Source organism: Pseudophryne corroboree, chromosome 3 (assembly GCF_028390025.1).
Source record: "Pseudophryne corroboree isolate aPseCor3 chromosome 3, aPseCor3.hap2, whole genome shotgun sequence".
NCBI classification, from domain to species: Eukaryota; Metazoa; Chordata; class Amphibia; order Anura; family Myobatrachidae; genus Pseudophryne; species Pseudophryne corroboree.
The window spans coordinates 504,282,069-504,307,570 of NC_086446.1; the positions used below are offsets into that span (position 1 = coordinate 504,282,069).

At 43.0% G+C, this 25,502-nt stretch overlaps 1 protein-coding gene across 1 annotated transcript in view; it reads right to left on the reverse strand.

Annotated features, from left to right (window-relative positions):
* Window positions 1-2,200: 2,200 nt before the first annotated feature.
* Window positions 2,201-25,502, reverse strand: part of LOC135056165 (heparan sulfate glucosamine 3-O-sulfotransferase 3A1-like) — a 245,243-nt gene continuing 221,941 nt past the window's right edge. Inside the window, exon 2 of the mRNA XM_063961018.1 lies at window positions 2,201-5,273. Coding sequence (XP_063817088.1) covers window positions 4,652-5,273 — 622 coding nt within the window. The 3' untranslated portion in view covers window positions 2,201-4,651. The remainder of the gene's footprint in view (window positions 5,274-25,502) is intronic.

Below are 25,502 nucleotides of genomic sequence, written 5' to 3' on the forward strand. Positions count from 1 at the left end.
CTTTTATTATTCATAATTGTACAAGACAGGGGTGTCCACTATCGCTCTTGTTTGCTCTGATTATGGAACCAGACTACAATAACCCCACAATGTTTGGCGTATGGGTTAAACACATGGATCACAATCTGGCATTTTAAGCAGAAAATGTCCTTCTTACTATAACAAAATCTCTAGTCTCACTCCCCTCCCTATTCAGTAAACTGATAGATTATGGGCATTTATCCGATTTCAAAAGCAATTTTGGTAAATCCGAGACCCTCCCTTGAACATTGGTCCTCGATCACTCCAACTGCTAAAAAGTACATTTAATTCCCCCTTGTTGTTCTTGAACATTAACATTTTTAGGCATCCAACTCACCACATGCTACAATCAGCTATTTGCTGCAAACTTCACCCCCACCCCCATATTGGATACTATCAGGAGGAATCAGGAAAACTTCAATGGTCATTTTGTATTTTGTATTGTCCATATAAATGCCACCAAATTGAAAGATCTTCCTTGAGTCCTCTATCTTTTCTAGACGCTTCCTGTCCCTACACCAAGCATACTTCCAGCATGCTTCTTGGAAATTCATCTGTGCTTGTAAAAGACCTAGGGTATGTCTCTGTAACTTAGGTGAGCATACTAAAGGTGGAGGCCTCGGATTGTCTACATTTCACAATACTACTTGGCTACTCACCTCATTCAAGCAGTTCTGGGCCATGCTACCAGCAACCTTAGGGTATGGGTAGACAAAGGTGTATTCCATCAGTTTTATTTCACCACACTGTTCTGGACTCATCCCAAGCAAAGGCCCTTGTTTGCTCATTTCCCTTCTATTCTGAGGGTCACCCTTACGACATGAGACTTTTGATTTTGCTTTAGAATCTGCCTCTCATAACTCCTTTATGGAAAACAAAGCCTTCCCTCTGGGACTCGATCCCAAACTCTTTGAAACCTGGTCTGAGGACAATATAACATTGCTATGTGATGTTGTCCCTCTCTAGACATACAGTATCTAGAATTTTCTGCCCTCTTTAACAAACGTGTCATTCCCTCAAAGCGTTTCTACAAGTACTTACAGCTAAGACACTTAGGGGTCTATTTACTAAGCTTTGGATAGAGATAAAGTGGACGGAGATAAAGTCCCAGCCAATCAGCTCCTAACTGCCATATTACAGGCTGTGTTTGAAAAATGACAGGAGCTGGTTGGTTGGTACTTTATCTCTTCCGCTTTATCTCCGTCCAAGGCTTAGTAAATAGACCCCTTAGGGCCAGATGTACTAAACTTTAAAAAGTGATAAATTGCACGATGATAAGGTACCAAACAACCAGCTTCTAACTGTCATTTTTCAAACCTTGGGGTAGATGTATTAACCTGTAGAAGACATAAGGAAGTGATAAACCAGTGATAAAGCAGTGTTAAGTGCAAGGTGATAATGCACCAGCCAATCAGCTCCTAACTGTTAATTTACATATGGGAGCTGATTGGCTGGTATGTTTATCACCTTGCATTTATCACTGGTTTATCACTTCCTTATGCCTTCTCCAGGTTAATACATCTGCCCCCCATCTATAACATGGCAGTTAGGAGCTAATTGGCTGGGACTTTATCACCGTGAAATGTATCACTTTTCAAGACTTAATACATCTCTCCCTTATACTCTCCTATCATCATAGCATAGCAATCCCCACTAGAAACCTTTTGCTTGCTTCGGTTTTGTCTTTATAACGTTTCTTGATTTACAATAACCAATCCACGAGGCGTCCCATGAGCTAATGTGGGAGCGGGATCTGGGCACTCGTGTTTCCAAGTTGCTGCCCCTGCCTCACTGCTCACTATTTCGTGCTATATTTGGTAGCACTATAAAGTATTGCAAAGTATTATAGTGGTAAGCATATTCTAATATTATAAAGGCATTTTGGAACGTGGGTGTCTATATTTATTAGGAAGAGATTAGTAAATCATGAACTGCCCCCTTCTATTTCATTTGTGGCAGGTGCTTAACATGGAATAATTAGTAAAGACGGAGGCACGGTAATCTCTTAATTATTAACTAACAAAATTTTGGGGGCAGGAAAATCAATTTATTTTTGACAATGGTTACTTTTCGTGGTTTAAAATACTCTGACATGTCACCAAGCTGTAGAACTGCAGAAAATTAACATTAAATAGCAAAAATAGAAGCATTTTCCTTTTGTACAAAGAAAGTGTCATTTATTGTATGTAAAATAATTCTAGTAAACAAAGTTAAAGATGAGTGAAACAATTATTTGGGGGTCAATTAGTTGCAAAAGATGTGTTTATTCCTAAAGAAATGTAATTAAATTACAGATTTGAAAGGTTCAATTAAAAAACTCGGTGTAAACAACTCAAGCAAAATTAGGTCTGTAAATTACTGAGAATTCCTACCAACTTTGTAAAGTGCAAGTGATACCTACAGCAGATTCTATCACTAGGGAGAGAGTGCAATGCAGGGGCAGGAGTCTAAAATATAATATGCTATTATGTCCATTCTTGAAATATGTAGTGAGAGCTGGAGGAAGATGCATGACTGGCTGCCACACACACCACCACTCACAGCTCCCATTGGCTTCAGGCACATATATAGTATGATGCTGGTGGTTTAGCCCAACATGGTGGTACTGCTCTGACAGGTCAGACTACCAGTGACTGCCCAAACCCAAGAAGCCATCCTCCCCTATCAGTTTAGCTACCTCTTACCCAAACCGGAGGTACAGGTTGGAGAGAGCGCTCTCCTACCCACCAACTTCCGGAGCTTTGGTTGTACTGCCACAATCCTCGGCTGCTTTATTGGCTGTATTAGGGATACTGCACAATTAGTTACTGAACGGCCCTGCTGTCAGCACCAATCTACACCTTTCACTTTTGCCCTGACTCTACTACATTTGCTGGTGCCATCAACAGCACTGCTGGGCTACACCTGTCAGGAGCTCATGTCAAGGCCAAACTAGAAAAAACTAAAACTACAGCAGCTATTAGAGCGCAGTACTCTTCTGTTCCTTGACCTTGTAGATCCAACAGCTTGCTTGAACTCATGGGGATGTCTGTATTCCTGCTCATTACCTTTTCTTTGTATATTTGCTATTGAAAAACCATGTCCCACTGATTGCAGCCTCACTTAAACCTGGGCTTCTGCACATCTCTCAAGTTGAATTGATAACCACCCTCTGCAGTTATTATTATCTTTTATTTATATGGCGCCACAAGGGTTCAGCAGCGCCCAATTACAGAGTACCTAAATAATCAAAACAGGAAAACAGTGACTTACTGTTGAAGACAATATAGGACAAGTACAGGGTAACTAAACATACAGTAGCTACATCAGCAGATGACCCTGAAATAAGTATCAGTGTGGCTGAAAACCAAGGGATTTGGGGCAGTCGAGGATTTTTAAAGTGAGAAAAGGATAAGCACATGAGGGAAGAGGGCCCTACTCGCGAGGGCTTAAATTCTAAAGAGGGGCAGACAGACAGGGGTTAGCAGCTGTGTCTGCCTTTCTTCTGGACCCCTACAGCTGGGCTTCTGACATATAAGAAGGGGTAGCTGGTGTAGCAACTAGGAGTCTAAAGAGGGTTAGGGAGGGAGAATAAAAACTTGGGGACAGAGAGAAATGAGGGAAAGAGAGAAAAAGAGTGGGAAAGAGAGAAGAGTAAGAGAGAGATGAAAGAGGGTGAGAACGGAGACAGAGGTAAAGACAGAGAAAGAGACAGGGAAAAGAAGGGGGAAATAGGGGAAGATAGAATAGAGGGAGAGAGATTGGGTGGAGAGAGAGAGACAGGTAAAAAGGGGGAGAGACACAGTGGTAAGTAGCAAAATGGGATGAAGGGGTTAAGAGAAACAACAGGAGTGAGGTACAGAGAGAAAGAGGGAGCTTAATGGGGGTAACACATAAAAAATAAAGTATGGATTTGCCAGGCACACTAGCTACAGATCACATGTTTGTAGGATTTTTCCGTGCTCGGGATCCAATAAATAGCACATCCAAAATACTAGTCAATGTGGAGCTACAAAAGCAGCAGGAAGAGCAATACATCTAAAAGTATTGCGTAAAATTAGGAGTACCAAAGCTAGATTCATTCTATTCTCGAACAAAGGATTATCAAGGCACTTTCTTCTTTGCGTGATCATTTCTATCATTTGGGTTGCCAGTGGTTTACTCTAAAGATTGTTTGGACTGAGACAGCAAAGCAGAAATTAAATAAAGCATCTGGGATATCATCCAGAATAATATGCTTATCATATTAATGTATTTTCTATTTAAATAGGTACAAAAAAAAAATGTTTTCAACTGAAAATAGAGTTTCTATCTACGCAAGCCTCTTCCCTGGGAAGAGGTCCCCTCCTCCAGCATCAGATAGGATTCAAAATCGGCTTCTCTGTGGAATTCTCGCTTAGAAGAGAAAGTTCATTTTTTTAATTTGAAAACAATATACATATATTTAGTTCACCAAGTACAGTATAGTAAATTTTCTACTAATAAAACCAAAGGCCCCTTAATTATAAACAACCACAAATAAGCATACTAAACAAAGCAATCATGAACCGTTTTTAGAAAGTGCCTCAGTGTCCAGGAATTTTGGGAAGATGTAACCTATAGATTAGTTTTACAATTGTGTGTAAAAAATATAAATATATTAGATATCTTTTTAGCTGTCCCAGCCAAAGTCATGCCCGGTCATTTGGTAGAACTTCATATTAAATGGCCTGTAGAACTCCCGCAGTCTCAGGACAACTTCCGGGTCTATGTTGGGGTGAGTCCTGCCCTTGGTTTTCCCCAAACAATGGGGCTTGCTGCTCCCCTCTGCCTTTTTCAAGCATGGAAACCCCTTAGTCTTGTTGAAATAAAAGTGTTTGTCAGTAATGATCCTTTTAAGGCACAGGAAGTCTTGAACGATTTCCAGTTCTCCAGCGGGATTTGTGATCAGTCTTTCTCCACTCACAAAAAGGATCTTGTTCATGGGAAAATACTGGAGCCAGTTCTCCAAGTGCTTGGCATAGATGCCAATCTGGATGGCACTCCATGAAATGTCAATAAGACCAGTAGTCCTGTTTTTAAATGTCAGACTCTCAAATGTAGGGATGTCAGGCCGCTTGGACAATGTCTGGGTGTAATCTGAAATTATTCGAGTTACTGGGTCCCTCACCACCACAATCAGCTTGGTGTCTTTTGACATGGCTGAGATACGGGCTGGTGCTTCCTTGGTCACAAAATAGCTGGGAGTCTTTTCCATGGTGATCTGGCCATCTAGCGTCCTCGGCATCAATTCCCTGTAAATAAAAATAATCAAATAAATTAGCAAAACAATGCAACAATATGTAAATAAATAATGTAAGGCGTAAGTAACAATTCCTTGTAAACAGTAAAACATATTGAAATAACTGAATCACAAGATGCCCTCATTGGTAAGAAATTCCCTGCTTAAGTATGTCTTGGCAGGGGGTAGTTCAACCATGTCAAATTATTACACTAACTTTGTGCTTTTTTTTACTTTTGGAGATGAGTGCTCAAGAAAGATTTTGGAGGACCATAAGACTCTTGTACAATTGGTAGCAGTGGCATTAGAGACAAAGACTGTAGTTGGAGTAAGGTTTCTCCTGGAAGAAGTTTATTGGAAAGTGGAATAAAGAAAACAACAATATGTATGTAATCTACAGGACATTTCATTCATCACCTAAGTACTGTTAAAATAGTTTTGAGCTTTGTTTAGTGGCAGGAGCATGGCTGAGAAAAACCTATAATGCATGCAGGATTTCAAAAAGAGACATAAACTGTATGTGTCAGTGCTATATAAGTTTCAACACTAATAAAGATTAATCTTCAAAATAGCACCACCTATATCCAGTGGAGGATGGAGGAAGCTGTAAGTTATCTAGTGACAGGACCTTTAATTCAACGTTATCCCAAACTCATTACGTACCAAGAAATTTCTTCATCTCAAGTTCAATATACCATATACAAGCAAAACTCATTATAATACATCAGTACTTCTCATCAGGGCAATTACAAGATGTTAGACACAGAAGAAGTATCATAGGGGCAAACAGAAAACTTAGTTGTATGGATGTAAAAATTATCTAATACACACAGGCATGGTATAAATTAATCCTCAAACTACACTGTCTGTTCAATAAATATACAGTGTGAAGAGAAGGTCTCCAGTGGTACAAGTTATGCAGTTGCAACATGGACTAACATTGACAAGATAAAAACCCTCTGAGATACTCCTTGGAATTCAGAAACTCTTAAATCACCCAAACTTTTTTTTCCCCAAACTTTTTTTTTTGTTGACCAAAGTTCATTGCAATGGCCTGATAGCAAATATTACCACTACACAGCTGTAGATATATACATCATGTACTCTTAAAAATATTAATGGTGTCTGAGTAAAATTGACATTAGCTGGCCCCATCTAAATGGCAAAGTTTCTATACCATGTTTCCAAAAGACAGCAGAAGACATAAAAGGCATATTTATTTATTTCTTTATTTATTTTTAAATATGTGGAAATGGAACCAAGCCTCTTTTAGAAGCAGGGATAAAATTAACTTGTCTCGTCTATTCAGTTCTCCTCAACTGTTGACAACACCCTCCTCTCCCCTGACCCAAACGTCCGCTGTCTGGGCGTCATTCCCTGTGTTTCCCTCTCCTTCACTCCTCACGTCCAGTGTCACAATCTTATTGCTTCCACCTTCACAAGATCTTGAGATTCCTGTCACGTTACGTGACTATACCCGATGCATTGGCAAAACAATTGAATATTGTCCATCGGGCACCCAAAACGATTGAATTCCCCCCTGTGTGCTTTTAAATAATGATTCTGCCTGGTGACCAGTATATAAAACTGTGCTAATTCTGATATTGATACTGTACTGGCTGTATTAATTCAACTCCTGCCCTGTGATAAATACCCAATCCTTAAGGAGATTGCCTGTAGCAGTGGTCAGGTCTCTGGCACTGAGATCGGAGGTAAAATAGGCCACAGTCATTTATTACTTAAATTAAAATTAGAAAAAAAAAAGTTCACAACAGACATAGTCCACAGATAATAAGTTACATTTCTCTCAAAATGAAAATGTGGCAAATAAATCGCACCCTACAGTATATGGCCAAACCAGGCCAAAGATCCACCAAAACTTTGCCTCAAAACTTTGCCTCAAACCGCCCAACTACATACAGTGCTAACTCAGATAAGCCACACCTCTTCAGGGACCACATTTCTGGACACTCTAATTTAAGACTATTATGAAATACACTGAAGGTGAACTCAACCACCCATCTGCTGTATAGATCAGGTGGTAACCAAGTGACATATATATTAATGGAGAGCGGGAACCCTTCAAGTCAGACAAATCTGCAAGCACACAGAGCTCCCCACCACAGTTTCATGAGTGCAGCAAAAATCTTTCTGTAAAACTTCCAAAACCATACTGTCTGTTACTGCAGACATACTGTAGCTCTCTCCTTCATCTGATAACTATGCTGTCTGTGATAACTGTGAATAGACCTCAAATGCGCATTGTTATTTGAAGTGTCCATTTTTTACCACTGCACAGCCCAAGTCACTGTCAACGGATTTCAAGCCATGTCACAGTGTTGGCTGGACCAAGGATATTGTCGGGGCTTCTCTCTGTGGGCATTCGCAGATGACATCATCTCCAAGCACCTGGAATGTGGCTCTCTCTATGCAGTGAAAAGGTAAATACCCAAGTTGGGTTCTCTCACTGGAACTTGGAAGTTAACCCTTTCACATGAACCGTAATCCAGATTAACCTTTTTTTGCAGCGGCGTGAAAGCGGTATAAGGGATTGTTATTGTGACCTTATTTGCAAACAAAACGCTGACACAAAATACTGTACTTTCAAATAAAAACACAATTATGATTTTACACTGGTGATCAACAAGAATGATGTATTAGGTCAGAGCTACGATGGCGGTATCCTTCCAGAATACTCCTGACAACCCTATCTCAGGTCTCTGTGAGATTAACAGGAACATTTGACTAAAACCTTCCTTCTGTTGCACAAAACAAACTGCAGTGTACATGGGGAGCCCAGGGCACATGAGATAATTAGGCTAATTTGTTAATGCTATAAAGCTCTAATTTGTCTAGAAAGACTTTTCTCTCATGGGATCTTAGTGAAATATTACTGACTGATGATAGACTCATATACACAAAGCTTCAAACCTTATTGTTGGTGGTTCAACTCGACTAATCTTTGGGTCACCAGCTGCTGTGGAACTGCAAATACTACAATGCCCCGATAACAACTAGATGGCAAGGCATGCTGGGATTTATACTTACAAAACCAAAGCTACACCTGATTTTATAAAGAGCCTTAATACTCAACATGGACCATTAGGACTCCTTCTAACATAACGCTTCAGGGAAGATACCCGTCTCAAGGATGAGTCATAGCCCAGTATGTTGAGATCAGTTACAGTCACTGGGGCAGATGTATTAACCTGGAGATGGCATAAGGAAGTGATAAACCAGTGATATGTGCAAGGTGATAAAGGCACCAGCCAATCAGATCCTGTTAATTTACATATTGGAGCTGATTGGCTGGTGCCATTATCACCTTGCACATATCACTGGTTTATCACTTCCTTATGCATTCTCCAGGTTAATACATCTGCCCCACTGTTTTTAAAAATAAGTCCCTGGAAATGAATGTACCTAGAAAAGTCCCTTTTTTCAATACTGACCAATGTCACAGTTCAATTCTGCAACGTTCACTGTCTATCTATCTATCTATCTATCTATCTATCTATCTATCTATCTATCTATCTATCTATCTATCTATCTATCTATCTATCTAATATATATATATTTATTAGAGATGTGCACTTGAAATTTTTCGGGTTTTGTGTTTTGGTTTTGGGTTCGGTTCCGCGGCCGTGTTTTGGGTTCGACCGCGTTTTGGCAAAACCTCACCGAATTTTTTTTGTCGGATTCGGGTGTGTTTTGGATTCGGGTGTTTTTTTCAAAAAACACTAAAAAACAGCTTAAATCATAGAATTTGGGGGTCATTTTGATCCCAAAGTATTATTAACCTCAAAAACCATAATTTCCACTCATTTTCAGTCTATTCTGAACACCTCACACCTCACAATATTATTTTTAGTCCTAAAATTTGCACCGAGGTCGCTGGATGACTAAGCAAAGCGACCCTAGTGGCCGACACAAACACCTGGCCCATCTAGGAGTGTCACTGCAGTGTCACGCAGGATGGCCCTTCCAAAAAACACTCCCCAAACAGCACATGACGCAAAGAAGAAAAAAAGAGGCGCAATGAGGTAGCTGTGTGAGTAAGATAAGCGACCCTAGTGGCCGACACAAACACCTGGCCCATCTAGGAGTGGCACTGCAGTGTCACGCAGGATGGCCCTTCCAAAAAACACTCCCCAAACAGCACATGCGCAAAGAAGAAAAAAAGAGGCGCAATGAGGTAGCTGTGTGAGTAAGATAAGCGACCCTAGTGGCCGACACAAACACCTGGCCCATCTAGGAGTGGCACTGCAGTGTCACGCAGGATGGCCCTTTCAAAAAACACTCCCCAAACAGCACATGACGCAAAGAAAAATGAAAGAAAAAAGAGGTGCAAGATGGAATTGTCCTTGGGCCCTCCCACCAACCCTTATGTTGTATAAACAGGACATGCACACTTTAACCAACCCATCATTTCAGTGACAGGGTCTGCCACACGACTGTGACTGAAATGACGGGTTGGTTTGGACCCCCACCGAAAAAGAAGCAATTAATCTCTCCTTGCACAAACTGGCTCTACAGAGGCAAGATGTCCACCTCATCATCATCCTCCGATATATCACCGTGTACATCCCGCTCCTCACAGATTATCAATTCGTCCCCACTGGAATCCACCATCTCAGCTCCCTGTGTACTTTGTGGAGGCAATTGCTGCTGGTCAATGTCTCCACGGAGGAATTGATTATAATTCATTTTAATGAACATCATCTTCTCCACATTTTCTGGAAGTAACCTCGTACGCCGATTGCTGACAAGGTGAGCGGCGGCACTAAACACTCTTTCGGAGTACACACTTGTGGGAGGGCAACTTAGGTAGAATAAAGCCAGTTTGTGCAAGGGCCTCCAAATTGCCTCTTTTTCCTGCCAGTATAAGTACGGACTGTCTGACGTGCCTACTTGGATGCGGTCACTCATATAATCCTCCACCATTCTTTCAATGGGGAGAGAATCATATGCAGTGACAGTAGACGACATGTCCGTAATCGTTGTCAGGTCCTTCAGTCCGGACCAGATGTCAGCATCAGCAGTCGCTCCAGACTGCCCTGCATCACCGCCAGCGGGTGGGCTCGGAATTCTGAGCCTTTTCCTCGCACCCCCAGTTGCGGGAGAATGTGAAGGAGGAGATGTTGACAGGTCGCGTTCCGCTTGACGTGACAATTTTGTCACCAGCAGGTCTTTGAACCCCAGCAGACTTGTGTCTGCCGGAAAGAGAGATCCAAGGTAGGTTTTAAATCTAGGATCGAGCACGGTGGCCAAAATGTAGTGCTCTGATTTCAACAGATTGACCACCCGTGAATCCTTGTTAAGCGAATTAAGGGCTCCATCCACAAGTCCCACATGCCTAGCGGAATCGCTCCCTTTTAGCTCCTCCTTCAATGCCTCCAGCTTCTTCTGCAAAAGCCTGATGAGGGGAATGACCTGACTCAGGCTGGCAGTGTCTGAACTGACTTCACGTGTGGCAAGTTCAAAAGGTTGCAGAACCTTGCACAACGTTGAAATCATTCTCCACTGCGCTTGAGACAGGTACATTCCACCTCCTATATCGTGCTCAATTGTATAGGCTTGAATGGCCTTTTGCTGCTCCTCCAACCTCTGAAGCATATATAGGGTTGAATTCCACCTCGTTACCACCTCTTGCTTCAGATGATGGCAGGGCAGGTTCAGGCGTTTTTGGTGGTGCTCCAGTCTTCTGTACGTGGTGCCTGTACGCCGAAAGTGTCCCGCGATTCTTCTGGCCACCGACAGCATCTCTTGCACGCCCCTGTCGTTTTTTAAAAAATTCTGCACCACCAAATTCAAGGTATGTGCAAAACATGGGACGTGCTGGAATTTGCCCATATTTAATGCACACACAATATTGCTGGCGTTGTCCGATGCCACAAATCCACAGGAGAGTCCAATTGGGGTAAGCCATTCCGCGATGATCTTCCTCAGTTGCCGTAAGAGGTTTTCAGCTGTGTGCGTATTCTGGAAACCGGTGATACAAAGCGTAGCCTGCCTAGGAAAGAGTTGGCGTTTGCGAGATGCTGCTACTGGTGCCGCCGCTGCTGTTCTTGCGGCGGGAGTCCATACATCTACCCAGTGGGCTGTCACAGTCATATAGTCCTGACCCTGCCCTGCTCCACTTGTCCACATGTCCGTGGTTAAGTGGACATTGGGTACAACTGCATTTTTTAGGACACTGGTGAGTCTTTTTCTGACGTCCGTGTACATTCTCGGTATCGCCTGCCTAGAGAAGTGGAACCTAGATGGTATTTGGTAACATGGGCACACTACCTCAAGAAATTGTCTAGTTCCCTGTGAACTAACGGCGGATACCGGACGCACGTCTAACACCAACATAGTTGTCAAGGCCTCAGTTATCCGCTTTGCAACAGGATGACTGCTGTGATATTTCATCTTCCTCGCAAAGGACTGTTGGACAGTCAATTGCTTGGTGGAAGTAGTAAAAGTGGGCTTACGACTTCCCCTCTGGGATGACCATCGACTCCCAGCAGCAACAACAGCAGCGCCAGCAGCAGTAGGCGTTACACGCAAGGATGCATCGGAGGAATCCCAGGCAGGAGAGGACTCGTCAGAATTGCCAGTGACATGGCCTGCAGGACTATTGGCATTCCTGGGGAAGGAGGAAATTGACACTGAGGGAGTTGGTGGGGTGGTTTGCGTGAGCTTGGTTACAAGAGGAAGGGATTTACTGGTCAGTGGACTGCTTCCGCTGTCGCCCAAAGTTTTTGAACTTGTCACTGACTTATTATGAATGCGCTGCAGGTGACGTATAAGGGAGGATGTTCCGAGGTGGTTAACGTCCTTACCCCTACTTATTACAGCTTGACAAAGGCAACACACGGCTTGACAAATGTTGTCCGCATTTCTGGTGAAATACTTCCACACCGAAGAGCTGATTTTTTTGGTATTTTCACCAGGCATGTCAACGGCCCTATTCCTCCCATGGACAACAGGTGTCTCCCCGGGTGCCTGACTTAAACAAACCACCTCACCATCAGAATCCTCCTTGTCAATTTCCTCCCCAGCGCCAGCAACACCCATATCCTCCTCATCCTGGTGTACTTCAACACTGACATCTTCAATCTGACTATCAGGAACTGGACTGCGGGTGCTCCTTCCAGCACTTGCAGGGGGCGTGCAAATGGTGGAAGGCGCATGCTCTTCACGTCCAGTGTTGGGAAGGTCAGGCATCGCAACCGACACAATTGGACTCTCCTTGTGGATTTGGGATTTGGAAGAACGCACAGTTCTTTGCGGTGCTTTTGCCAGCTTGAGTCTTTTCATTTTTCTAGCGAGAGGCTGAGTGCTTCCATCCTCATGTGAAGCTGAACCACTAGCCATGAACATAGGCCAGGGCCTCAGCCGTTCCTTGCCACTCCGTGTGGTAAATGGCATATTGGCAAGTTTACGCTTCTCCTCCGACAATTTTATTTTAGATTTTGGAGTCCTTTTTTTACTGATATTGGTGTTTTGGATTTTACATGCTCTGTACTATGACATTGGGCATCGGCCTTGGCATTGCTGGCATTTCATCGTCTCGGCCATGACTAGTGGCAGCAGCTTCAGCACGAGGTGGAAGTGGATCTTGATCTTTCCCTAATTTTGGAACCTCAACATTTTTGTTCTCCATATTTTAATAGGCACAACTAAAAGGCACCTCAGGTAAACAATGGAGATGGATGGATACTAGTATACTTATGGATGGACCAGCGACTGCCGACACAGAGGTAGCTACAGCCGTGGACTACCGTAATGTGTCTGCTGCTAATATAGACTGGATGATAATGAGATGAAATTAATATATATATATATATATATATATAATATCACTAGTACTGCAGCCGGACAGGTATATATATTTATTATGTAATGACTGATGACGGACCTGCTGGACACTGTCAGCTCAGCAGCACCGCAGACTGCTACAGTAAGCTACTATAGTAGTATGTATCAAGAAGAAAGAGAAAAGAAAAAACCACGGGTAGGTGGTATACAATTATGGATGGACCAGCGACTGCCGACACAGAGGTAGCTACAGCCGTGGACTACCGTACTGTGTCTGCTGCTAATATAGACTGGATGATAATGAGATGAAATTAATATATATATATATATATAATATCACTAGTACTGCAGCCGGACAGGTATATATATTTATTATGTAATGACTGATGACGGACCTGCTGGACACTGTCAGCTCAGCAGCACCGCAGACTGCTACAGTAAGCTAATATAGTAGTATGTATCAAGAAGAAAGAGAAAAAAAAACACGGGTAGGTGGTATACAATTATGGATGGACCAGCGACTGCCGACACAGAGGTAGCTACAGCCGTGGACTACCGTACTGTGTCTGCTGCTAATATAGACTGGATGATAATGAGATGAAATTAATATATATATATAATATCACTAGTACTGCAGTCGGACAGGTATATATATTTATTATGTAATGACTGATGACGGACCTGCTGGACACTGTCAGCTCAGCAGCACCGCAGACTGCTACAGTAAGCTACTATAGTAGTATGTATCAAGAAGAAAGAGAGAAAAAAAAAACACGGGTAGGTGGTATACAATTATGGATGGACCAGCGACTGCCGACACAGAGGTAGCTACAGCCGTGGACTACCGTACTGTGTCTGCTGCTAATATAGACTGGATGATAATGAGATGAAATTAATATATATATATATATATATATATATAATATCACTAGTACTGCAGCCGGACAGGTATATATATTTATTATGTAATGACTGATGACGGACCTGCTGGACACTGTCAGCTCAGCAGCACCGCAGACTGCTACACAGTAAGCTACTATAGTAGTATGTATCAAGAAGAAAGAGAAAAAAAAAACACGGGTAGGTGGTATACAATTATGGATGGACCAGCGACTGCCGACACAGAGGTAGCTACAGCCGTGGACTACCGTACTGTGTCTGCTGCTAATATAGACTGGATGATAATGAGATGAAATGAATATATATATATATACATAATATCACTAGTACTGCAGCCGGACAGGTATATATATTTATTATGTAATGACTGATGACGGACCTGCTGGACACTGTCAGCTCAGCAGCACCGCAGACTGCTACAGTAAGCTACTATAGTAGTATGTATCAAGAAGAAAGAGAAAAAAAAAACCACGGGTAGGTGGTATACAATTATGGATGGACCAGCGACTGCCGACACAGAGGTAGCTACAGCCGTGGACTACCGTACTGTGTCTGCTGCTAATATAGACTGGATGATAATGAGATGAAATTAATATATATATATATATATATATATATATAATATCACTAGTACTGCAGCCGGACAGGTATATATATTTATTATGTAATGACTGATGACGGACCTGCTGGACACTGTCAGCTCAGCAGCACCGCAGACTGCTACAGTAAGCTACTATAGTAGTATGTATCAAGATGAAAGAGAAAAAAAAAACCACGGGTAGGTGGTATACAATTATGGATGGACCAGCGACTGCCGACACAGAGGTAGCTACAGCCGTGGACTACCGTACTGTGTCTGCTGCTAATATAGACTGGATGATAATGAGATGAAATTAATATATATATATATATATATATATATATAATATCACTAGTACTGCAGCCGGACAGGTATATATATTTATTATGTAATGACTGATGACGGACCTGCTGGACACTGTCAGCTCAGCAGCACCGCAGACTGCTACAGTAAGCTACTATAGTAGTATGTATCAAGAAGAAAGAGAAAAAAAAAACCACGGGTAGGTGGTATACAATTATGGATGGACCAGCGACTGCCGACACAGAGGTAGCTACAGCCGTGGACTACCGTACTGTGTCTGCTGCTAATATAGACTGGATGATAATGAGATGAAATTAATATATATATATATATATATATATATATATATATATAATATCACTAGTACTGCAGCCGGACAGGTATATATATTTATTATGTAATGACTGATGACGGACCTGCTGGACACTGTCAGCTCAGCAGCACCGCAGACTGCTACAGTAAGCTACTATAGTAGTATGTATCAAGAAGAAAGAAAAAAAAAAAAACACGGGTAGGTGCGGTATACATATACAATTATATATATATTATATACAATTATATATATATATATATATATATATATATATTAAACTGGTGGTGATTAATTAAACTGGTGGTCAGGTCACTGGTCACACTATCTGCAACTTGCAAGTAGTACTCCTAAGCAGACAATCACAATATATACTGGTGGTCAGTGTGGTCACAATGGCAGTGTGGCACTCTGGCAGCAGAGTGCCAGCAAAAGTGTGCACTGTACGTTAAAATATGTACTCCTGCTCTCAGACTCTAACTGCTCCCCACTGTCTCCCCCACAAGTCAGATATACAGTCACACTATCACTTCAGCAAGTAGTAGTACTCCTCCTAATGCTCCCCAAAATTACTAAAGTAAAATAATACTGTGTCTCTCTCTACTCTAGTTTCACTCTCTATAAACGGAGAGGACGCCAGCCACGTCCTCTCCCTATCAATCTCAATGCACGTGTGAAAATGGCGGCGACGCGCGGCTCCTTATATAGAATCCGAGTCTCGCGATAGAATCCGAGCCTCGCGAGAATCCGACAGCGGGATGATGACGTTCGGGCGCGCTCGGGTTAACCGAGCAAGGCGGGAAGATCCGAGTCGCTCGGACCCGTGTAAAAAAACCTGAAGTTCGGGCGGGTTCGGTTTCCGAGGAACCGAACCCGCTCATCTCTAATATATATATATAGTATGGAGTTTTTAATTTGTAATAATTTTGAATGAAAGCCAAATGGGCTTGAATCAATTCAGCATGGCTTGAATAGCGCAGGGAATTAGCTCCCGGTGCTAATCGATTCAGCGTACTATCATGTCGGTGAAGGCCGGTTCTCTGTCTAAAGTGCCTGGCGCGATGCTGTTTCCGCCGCACTGTTTCCACCGCACTAAGGGTAGAAATCAGTATCGTGCCAGCACTTTTGTTGGATTTCTGCTTGCACCCATGGAGGGGTGCGAGAAGAAATCCTATTGTCGGGTGTCACAGCATGCTGTATTGAATAGCATCAAGAGCTAATTTACGGCACTATTCAATACGCACTGAATTGAATCGAGCCCAATGACTGCACATTATAATAAATTCCATAACTGAATTGGGCATAAACTTCTGGGAAATATCTATGGCAAATAAAACTGTTACTGTAACAACATACGCCAGGCGTGCTACACAAGTCAGTGATAAGTGACATGAAAGAATCTGTCAATAAGGTTTTTACGTACACAGTGTTACCTTTAGTTTAAAATATAATTATAAAAATATATAACTTTTCCTCAGAAGAGCAATGACAGTAAGCTCACTGCAAAACTAGGCACTACTTAACCTCCTGGATACCACCAAACCAATTTCTGTGTCATGCTGTTAACACGGTACACCTCAGCAAGTTAGCGATTAATCTCAGCTGCTGATGTGCCCGTTAGATGCAGAAATCTGATCACACTGTGCGCCTCAATGTTTGATCATATGTCCATATTTTTGCAAATATATGTAACTAAGATCTCTGAATTATCTACTACCATGTAGTGTTTCAAATCTTATTACTAATGCCTCTTAGTGCATTGTGGAAAATGTTCTTTGTATATCTTACTAGTTTAGAACAACCCCCTCCCTTTCAGCACCTGGGGGGGTATTACTAGTTTGATTGAGCAGCCACTATTTTATGATTTGACCATGTTTCTGCCAGTCCAGCCATCTTACAAGTGATATTGGGAAAGCATGACTGATATGGGGCGTATTCTGATGGGCGTGAGGGGAAATAGTGGTCTACCTGCTCTGGCCTGGTGGGAAATTAGAATGACTTAGAGAACATTACACAAGTGAGAGGTCTCGTAACCTTACGTATTGAACCAGCCGCTGCCTGCACCGACGGCTCTTTCTCAGAGACAGGTGCTGCACGATAATGTCACAGGGCAACATCTAGCCTCAGCCATTGTGGAGAAGCAGGCATTTTGGTGTCACCCTTAGAAGGGTGACACCCAAGTGTGGTCGGCATCCCCAGCACCTCTCTAGTGATGCCAGTGATACTAATGGACACTGTTTTAAAAGGTTCAAATAGTGGACCTGATTCAGAGATGTACACAAATGCCTTAGCAGCTGCGAGTATGTATGCAGCATCTGTGCGAGAAGATGCAGATGTCGCAGCCATCTGGATTTGTATTGAGACGTTCCATGATGGCATCTCTGAACTGCCGTTTGTGTACAAATATGCAGCCATCAGACACACATCAGTCGAACACTGACCTTCTTTGAAACGCTATGGTTGTGCAGCATGGACGCTAGCAGTAAGATGCTGGAGCAGTTGTGAGTATATAGGAGATCCCAGTCACAAGCTGTGGTGTGACTCTAAAAGGTCCGCGACACGACTGCATTAGAGTTGCCACTCCCACGTTACCTCTGCCAGGGATCTATTTATTATTAATTATATAATAATTACATATTCAATGCAATCTGGGCGTGTTATCAGAGCACAGAATAGTACTGCAACATGCGATTATACCGGTGCCATGTATTATTAAGCGCAATATGAGTATGAAAGCAAGAAGAGTACGCTGTAAATGTCCTTTTTCAATAGTTTCCCCATCCAAGCAGGCAAAATAAAACCTCATGTGTTGAAAAAAATTACTTTAATTGAGTCAGCCACATGACATGAGCAACAGAGTCCTGAACGATCTGCAATATGATAGGAGACTTCAATAATCTCTTAGCCCTTTGACTGCCAGTCAGTGTAAATTAAGGATAACGTTTGCTTCGTTTTGACAACTCCACTCACCCTGACGTCTTTCTACACAGGGATTAATTCATTATATCACAGCTGGGGGTGCCTGGCCTAGCGAGTGATGCAGGGAAACAGCTGATCAAACGAAGCAAACAAATACTAAATAATGATTTGGTGGGAGGCGATTTAGAAAAATGATTGCACAGGAAAATCTTATTGATGGCTAATGTATAATAAACTGCCAATTTTGCCAGATTATTGATAGAGCCAAAATGAAGGAGGGCTGAGTGAAGCGCCCAGAGCAAGCGGCGCTGCAGCCAGCGGGATATCACAGAAGAGGAGGTTAAGGTGTTGAATTACCCTGCTGACACTGGCCCATTTTTCCTGCCTCTAAGGCTAAATTTGGGATGTCTTCTGAAAATATTATATTACATGAAGACATTATGAGACCTCTTGCAATGCAAAACAAGTTCCCTTTATCAAGTGAAACAAAGAAAGACAGTTCATCATCCAGCTGTCTCTTATATATGACAGGAAAAGTACACAAAAGATTAGGGAGAAAGGCATGACTATGACAATGTCCGGTTTCTGAAGACAAAAATACAAAATGACATTTAAGCATTTAAGGGTTGATTCAGAAAAGCAGTTAATGAGCATTTAAAAAGAGTTTGCTCATCTGGTGTTCCAGACATAACGCAAGCAAACCACATTTTGCTTTCTAACTACATTTCACTCTTCTATAACACAGGCATTGGGATCACCGATCTAAATAGTGCAAAACTAGTAAGGGCATCTAGCAGTCCCCTAATAATTATCAAAGTATTGCCAGATCTGCAGAAATTGCATAAAACAAAAAAAGCCATTAATTTAGTGGCTACAAAATTTATTTTGCTTTAAAAATTATAATTTGGTAATGGCAAATTAAAAGAACTGATCTTATGGCTAGGACCATTTTTTGCATAATATTTTTACTACAAAATAGCTTTTTTTATTTCCCTAAACAAAATTCATGTTCTGGCTGTCTCTAAATTATGTATACCCAATTAACAAAATTGTCAGTGTACAAAAATATTAGTCATCTGCTATAATATATTTGTCTCATATTACTTATTATAGACAAAATAAACTGTTGGCAAACAGTACCTTACACAACAAATTAGTAGTGATGGTTTTGCGGACAAAAAGCAGATTGAGAAAATGGAGCACACTATGCTGGGATTCTGGCGAGTATGCCAATATTTTTAAAGAGGCAGTCATTTACAAGGCAAAACCAGGTTGGTGAACCTTGACAAAGGGGCGCGTTTGCCCCAAACTTTGGAGAGTCACTATGCGTGAGTTAATATACTTTATTTGAGTTGTCGCAGCCTGTTTGAATGGGATTTTATCTTATTATTTCACCTGAAGGCACCAGAGATTTTATTAAGTGAGGGGAGTGCCGGTTCATGCACCTCATTTATATATATATATATATATATATATATATATATATATACAGACACAGCTATTGTATATCTCACGCTGACCATTGTGACAGGAACCAGACTGGGTGGAGTCTTATTCTCTATGCAGAGAACTCTTCTAAGTGCAGTGGCGCATGCAGGGGGGGTCTTGTCTCCGTCTCCGCCTTGTCTCCGTCTCTGCACCAGCCACAGGCTCCTGCGATCAGAGCTGCCGGCCACTTCCTGCCTGTTTATGCTGCCAGCGCTTCCACATCAGGACACTGTGGCTTTACATAAAGGAAACGCTGGCTGCTGATCCCACCAATTGCCTGGCAGTGTGCAAGGGAAAGAGAGAGGGAAGAGGCTCTTCACCGTCCAGTAGCTCAGCCCGGCACCAAGAGTCAGGGAGGAGACCCGCAGGTACACTGACCATAGCGGGATAGAACGGGGTATGGGCACGCTGACGGGATACAACACAGAGGAGGGCACAGGTATAATGGGTGCAGTGTAAGCTGAGTCCTAGAGCCAAGTGCCCTGGAGAAGACACAGCTGTGGGGGGCAGGGGAGAGCATCGACAGGCGTCATGATGGCCAAGTAGTCTCCAGCTATACATATTAGTGATGTGCACCGGACATTTTTCGGGTTTTGTGTTTTGGTTTTGGATTCGGTTCCGCGGCCGTGTTTTGGATTCGGACGCGTTTTGGCAAAACCTCACCGAAAATTTTTTGTCGGATTCGGGTGTGTTTTGGATTCGGGTGTTTTTTTTACAAAAAACCCTAAAATACAGCTTAAATCATAGAATTTGGGGGTCATTTTGATCCCATAGTATTAGTAACCTCAATAACCATAATTTCCACTCATTTCCAGTCTATTCTGAACATCTCACACCTCACAATATTATTTTTAGTCCTAAAATTTACACCGAGGTCGCTGGATGGCTAAGCTAAGCGACACAAGTGGCCGACACAAACACCTGGCCCATCTAGGAGTGGCACTGCAGTGTCAGGCAGGATGGCACTTCAAAAAAATAGTCCCCAAACAGCACATGATGCAAAGAAAAAAAGAGGCGCACCAAGGTCGCTGTGTGACTAAGCTAAGCGACACAAGTGGCCGACACAAACACCTGGCCCATCTAGGAGTGGCACTGCAGTGTCAGGCAGGATGGCACTTCAAAAAAATAGTCCCCAAACAGCACATGATGCAAAGAAAAAAAGAGGCGCACCAAGGTCGCTGTGTGACTAAGCTAAGCGACACAAGTGGCCGACACAAACACCTGGCCCATCTAGGAGTGGCACTGCAGTGTCAGACAGGATGGCACTTCAAAAAAATAGTCCCCAAACAGCACATGATGCAAAGAAAAAAAGAGGTGCAATGAGGTAGCTGTGTGACTAAGCTAAGCGACCCAAGTGGCCGACACAAACACCTGGCCCATCTAGGAGTGGCACTGCAGTGTCAGACAGGATGGCACTTCAAAAAAATTGTCCCCAAACAGCACATGATGCAATGAAAAAGAGGCGCACCAAGGTCGCTGTGTGACTAAGCTAAGCGACACAAGTGGCCGACACAATAACCTGGCCTATCTAGGAGTGGCACTGCAGTGTCAGACAGGATGGCACTTCAAAAAAATTGTCCCCAAACAGCACATGATGCAAAGAAAAAAAGTGGCGCACCAAGGTCACTGTGTGACTAAGCTAAGTGACACAAGTGGCCGACACAAACACCTGGCCCATCTAGGAGTGGCACTGCAGTGTCAGACAGGATGGCACTTCAAAAAAAGTCCCCAAACAGCACATGATGCAAAGAAAAAAAGAGGCGCAATGAGGTAGCTGTGTGACTAAGCTAAGCGACCCAAGTGGCCGACACAAACACCTGGCCCATCTAGGAGTGGCACTGCAGTGTCAGGTAGGATGGCACTTCAAAAAAATAGTCCCCAAACAGCACATGATGCAAAGAAAAAAAGAGGCGCACCAAGGTCGCTGTGTGACTAAGCTAAGCGACACAAGTGGCCGACACAAACACCTGGCCCATCTAGGAGTGGCACTGCAGTGTCAGGCAGGATGGCACTTCAAAAAAATAGTCCCCAAACAGCACATGATGCAAAGAAAAAAAGAGGCGCACCAAGGTCGCTGTGTGACTAAGCTAAGCGACACAAGTGGCCGACACAAACACCTGGCCCATCTAGGAGTGGCACTGCAGTGTCAGACAGGATGGCACTTCAAAAAAATAGTCCCCAAACAGCACATGATGCAAAGAAAAAAAGAGGCGCAATGAGGTAGCTGTGTGACTAAGCTAAGCGACCCAAGTGGCCGACACAAACACCTGGCCCATCTAGGAGTGGCACTGCAGTGTCAGACAGGATGGCACTTCAAAAAAATTGTCCCCAAACAGCACATGATGCAATGAAAAAGAGGCGCACCAAGGTCGCTGTGTGACTAAGCTAAGCGACACAAGTGGCCGACACAATAACCTGGCCCATCTAGGAGTGGCACTGCAGTGTCAGACAGGATGGCACTTCAAAAAAATTGTCCCCAAACAGCACATGATGCAAAGAAAAAAAGTGGCGCACCAAGGTCACTGTGTGACTAAGCTAAGTGACACAAGTGGCCGACACAAACACCTGGCCCATCTTGGAGTGGCACTGCAGTGTCAGACAGGATGGCACTTCAAAAAAAGTCCCCAAACAGCACATGATGCAAAGAAAAAAAGAGGCGCAATGAGGTAGCTGTGTGACTAAGCTAAGCGACCCAAGTGGCCGACACAAACACCTGGCCCATCTAGGAGTGGCACTGCAGTGTCAGACAGGATGACACTTCAAAAAAATAGTCCCCAAAAGGCACATGATGCAAAGAAAAAAAGTGGCGCACCAAGGTCACTGTGTGACTAAGCTAAGTGACACAAGTGGCCGACACAAACACCTGGCCCATCTTGGAGTGGCACTGCAGTGTCAGACAGGATGGCACTTCAAAAAAAGTCCCCAAACAGCACATGATGCAAAGAAAAAAAGAGGCGCAATGAGGTAGCTGTGTGACTAAGCTAAGCGACCCAAGTGGCCGACACAAACACCTGGCCCATCTAGGAGTGGCACTGCAGTGTCAGACAGGATGGCACTTCAAAAAAATTGTCCCCAAACAGCACATGATGCAAAGAGAAAAAAGAGGCGCACCACAGGTATAGAATGTAGATGGATAGTATACTTAATGACGACAAGAGGTAGGTACAGCAGTGGCCTTCCGTACCGTACTGCTATATATAGTATACTGGTGGTCACTGTGTCAGCAAACTGCAAAACTAAAATGCACCACAGGTATAGAATGTAGATGGATAGTATACTTAATGACGACACAGAGGTAGGTACAGCAGTGGCCTTCTGTACCGTACTGCTATATATAGTATACTGGTGGTCACTGTGTCAGCAAACTGCAAAACTAAAATGCACCACAGGTATAGAATGTAGATGGATAGTATACTTAATGACGACACAGAGGTAGGTACAGCAGTGGCCTTCCGTACCGTACTGCTATATATAGTATACTGGTGGTCACTGTGTCAGCAAACTGCAAAACTGAAATGCACCACAGGTATAGAATGTAGATGGATAGTATACTTAATGACGACACAGAGGTAGGTACAGCAGTGGCCTTCCGTACCGTACTGCTATATATAGTATACTGGTGGTCACTGTCAGCAAACTGCACAACTGAAATGCACCACAGGTATATAATGTAGATGGATAGTATACTTAATGACGACACAGAGGTAGGTACAGCAGTGGCCTTCCGTACCGTACTGCTATATATAGTATACTGGTGGTCACTGTGTCAGCAAACTGCAAAACTAAAATGCACCACTGGTATAGAATGTAGATGGATAGTATACTTAATGACGACACAGAGGTAGGTACAGCAGTGGCCTTCCGTACCGTACTGCTATATATAGTATACTGGTGGTCACTGTCAGCAAACTGCACAACTGAAATGCACCACAGGTATATAATGTAGATGGATAGTATACTTAATGACGACACAGAGGTAGGTACAGCAGTGGCCTTCCGTACCGTACTGCTATATATAGTATACTGGTGGTCACTGTGTCAGCAAACTGCAAAACTAAAATGCACCACAGGTATAGAATGTAGATGGATAGTATACTTAATGACGACACAGAGGTAGGTACAGCAGTGGCCTTCCGCACCGTACTGCTATATATACTGGTGGTCACTGTGTCAGCAAACTGCACAACAGAAATGCACCACAGATATAGAATCTAGATGGATAGTATACTTAATGACGACACAGAGGTAGGTACAGCAGTGGCCTACTGTACCGTAATGCTATATATTATACACTGGTGGTCACTGGTCAGCAAAACTCTGCACTGTACTCCTCCTATATAATATTATACTGGTGGTCCCCAGTCCCACAATAAAGCAGCACACTGAGCACAGATATGGAGTGTTTTTCAGGCAGACAACGTATACTGGTGGTCACTGTCAGCAAAACTCTACACTGTGCTCCTGCTATATAATACAGCTGCTCCCTAGTCCCCACAATTAAGCAGTGTGAGCACAGATATATGCAGCACACTGAGCACAGATATGGAGCGTTTTTTTCAGGCAGAGAACGGATAACTGGTGGTCACTGATCAGCAAAAGTCTGCACTGTACTCCTCCTATAGTATACAGCTGCTCCCCAGCCCTCCCCACAATTAAGCAATAGTGCACAATCAAGTTCAACAATAACGGAGAGGACACCAGCCACGTCCTCTCCCTAACATTTCCAATGCACGAGTGAAAATGGCGGCGACGCGCGGCTGCTTATATAGAATCCGAATCTCACGAGAATCCGACAGCGGGATGATGGCGTTCGGGCGCGCTCGGGTTACCCGAGCCATACGGGAGAATCCGAGTATGGCTCGGACCCGTGTAAAAAGGGTGAAGTTCGGGGAAGTTCGGTTTCCGAGAAACCGAACCCGCTCATCACTAATACATATAGCAACTTAATAGCTCTCATTTTATTTTAAAACAAGTTTTTCAGTTTTTTCCTATCGCTAGAAAATATATTTTTTATAACACTGTTATCACTTCCAGCGTACTAATATTAATAATAGGGTGATACCCTGATCTGCTGGAGTGTAGATCAACTTGACTAATATAAAAAATAAAAAAGTAGTAGTGAGGTCAAGCGGTGACTTCAGTAATGCTTTTTTTTTATATTAGACAAGTTGATGTGCACTCCAGCAGATCAGGGTATCACCCTATTATTAATATTAGAAAGCTGGAAATAATAACAGTGTTATAAAAAATTATATATATATTAATTTGGAGAATGTCGAAAGGTAATGCACTGGTTCACATAAATTATGGCCAATGGTATTGCAGTAGTATGGGGATAGGAACAGTGGTGCTGTTGTAGTGTGGGTGGAATGTATTATTACTGTATTCAGGGGTTTGTGATGTAGCGTGTAATACTCATCCAAAGGTGCAGCACTCTGTACAATGGCCCTCATTCCGAGTTGTTCGCTCGCAAGCTGCTTTTAGCAGCTTTGCACACGCTAAGCCGCCGCCTACTGGGAGTGAATCTTAGCTTATCAAAATTGCGAACGAAAGATTAGCAAAATTGCGAATAGACACTTCTTAGCAGTTTCTGAGTAGCTCCACACTTACTCGGCATCTGCGATCAGTTCAGTCAGTTTTGTTCCTGGTTTGACGTCACAAATACACCCAGTGTTTGCCCAGACACTCCTCCGTTTCTCCAGCCACTCCCGCGTTTTTCCCAGAAACGGTAGCGTTTTTTCGCACACACCCATAAAACGGCCAGTTTCCGCCCAGAAACACCCACTTCCTGTCAATCACATTACGATCACCAGAACAAAGAAAAAACCTCGTAATGCCATGAGTAAAATACCTAACTGCATAGCAAATTTACTTGGCGCTGTCGCACTGCGGACATTGCGCATGCGCATTAGCGACTAATCGCTCCGTTGCGAGAA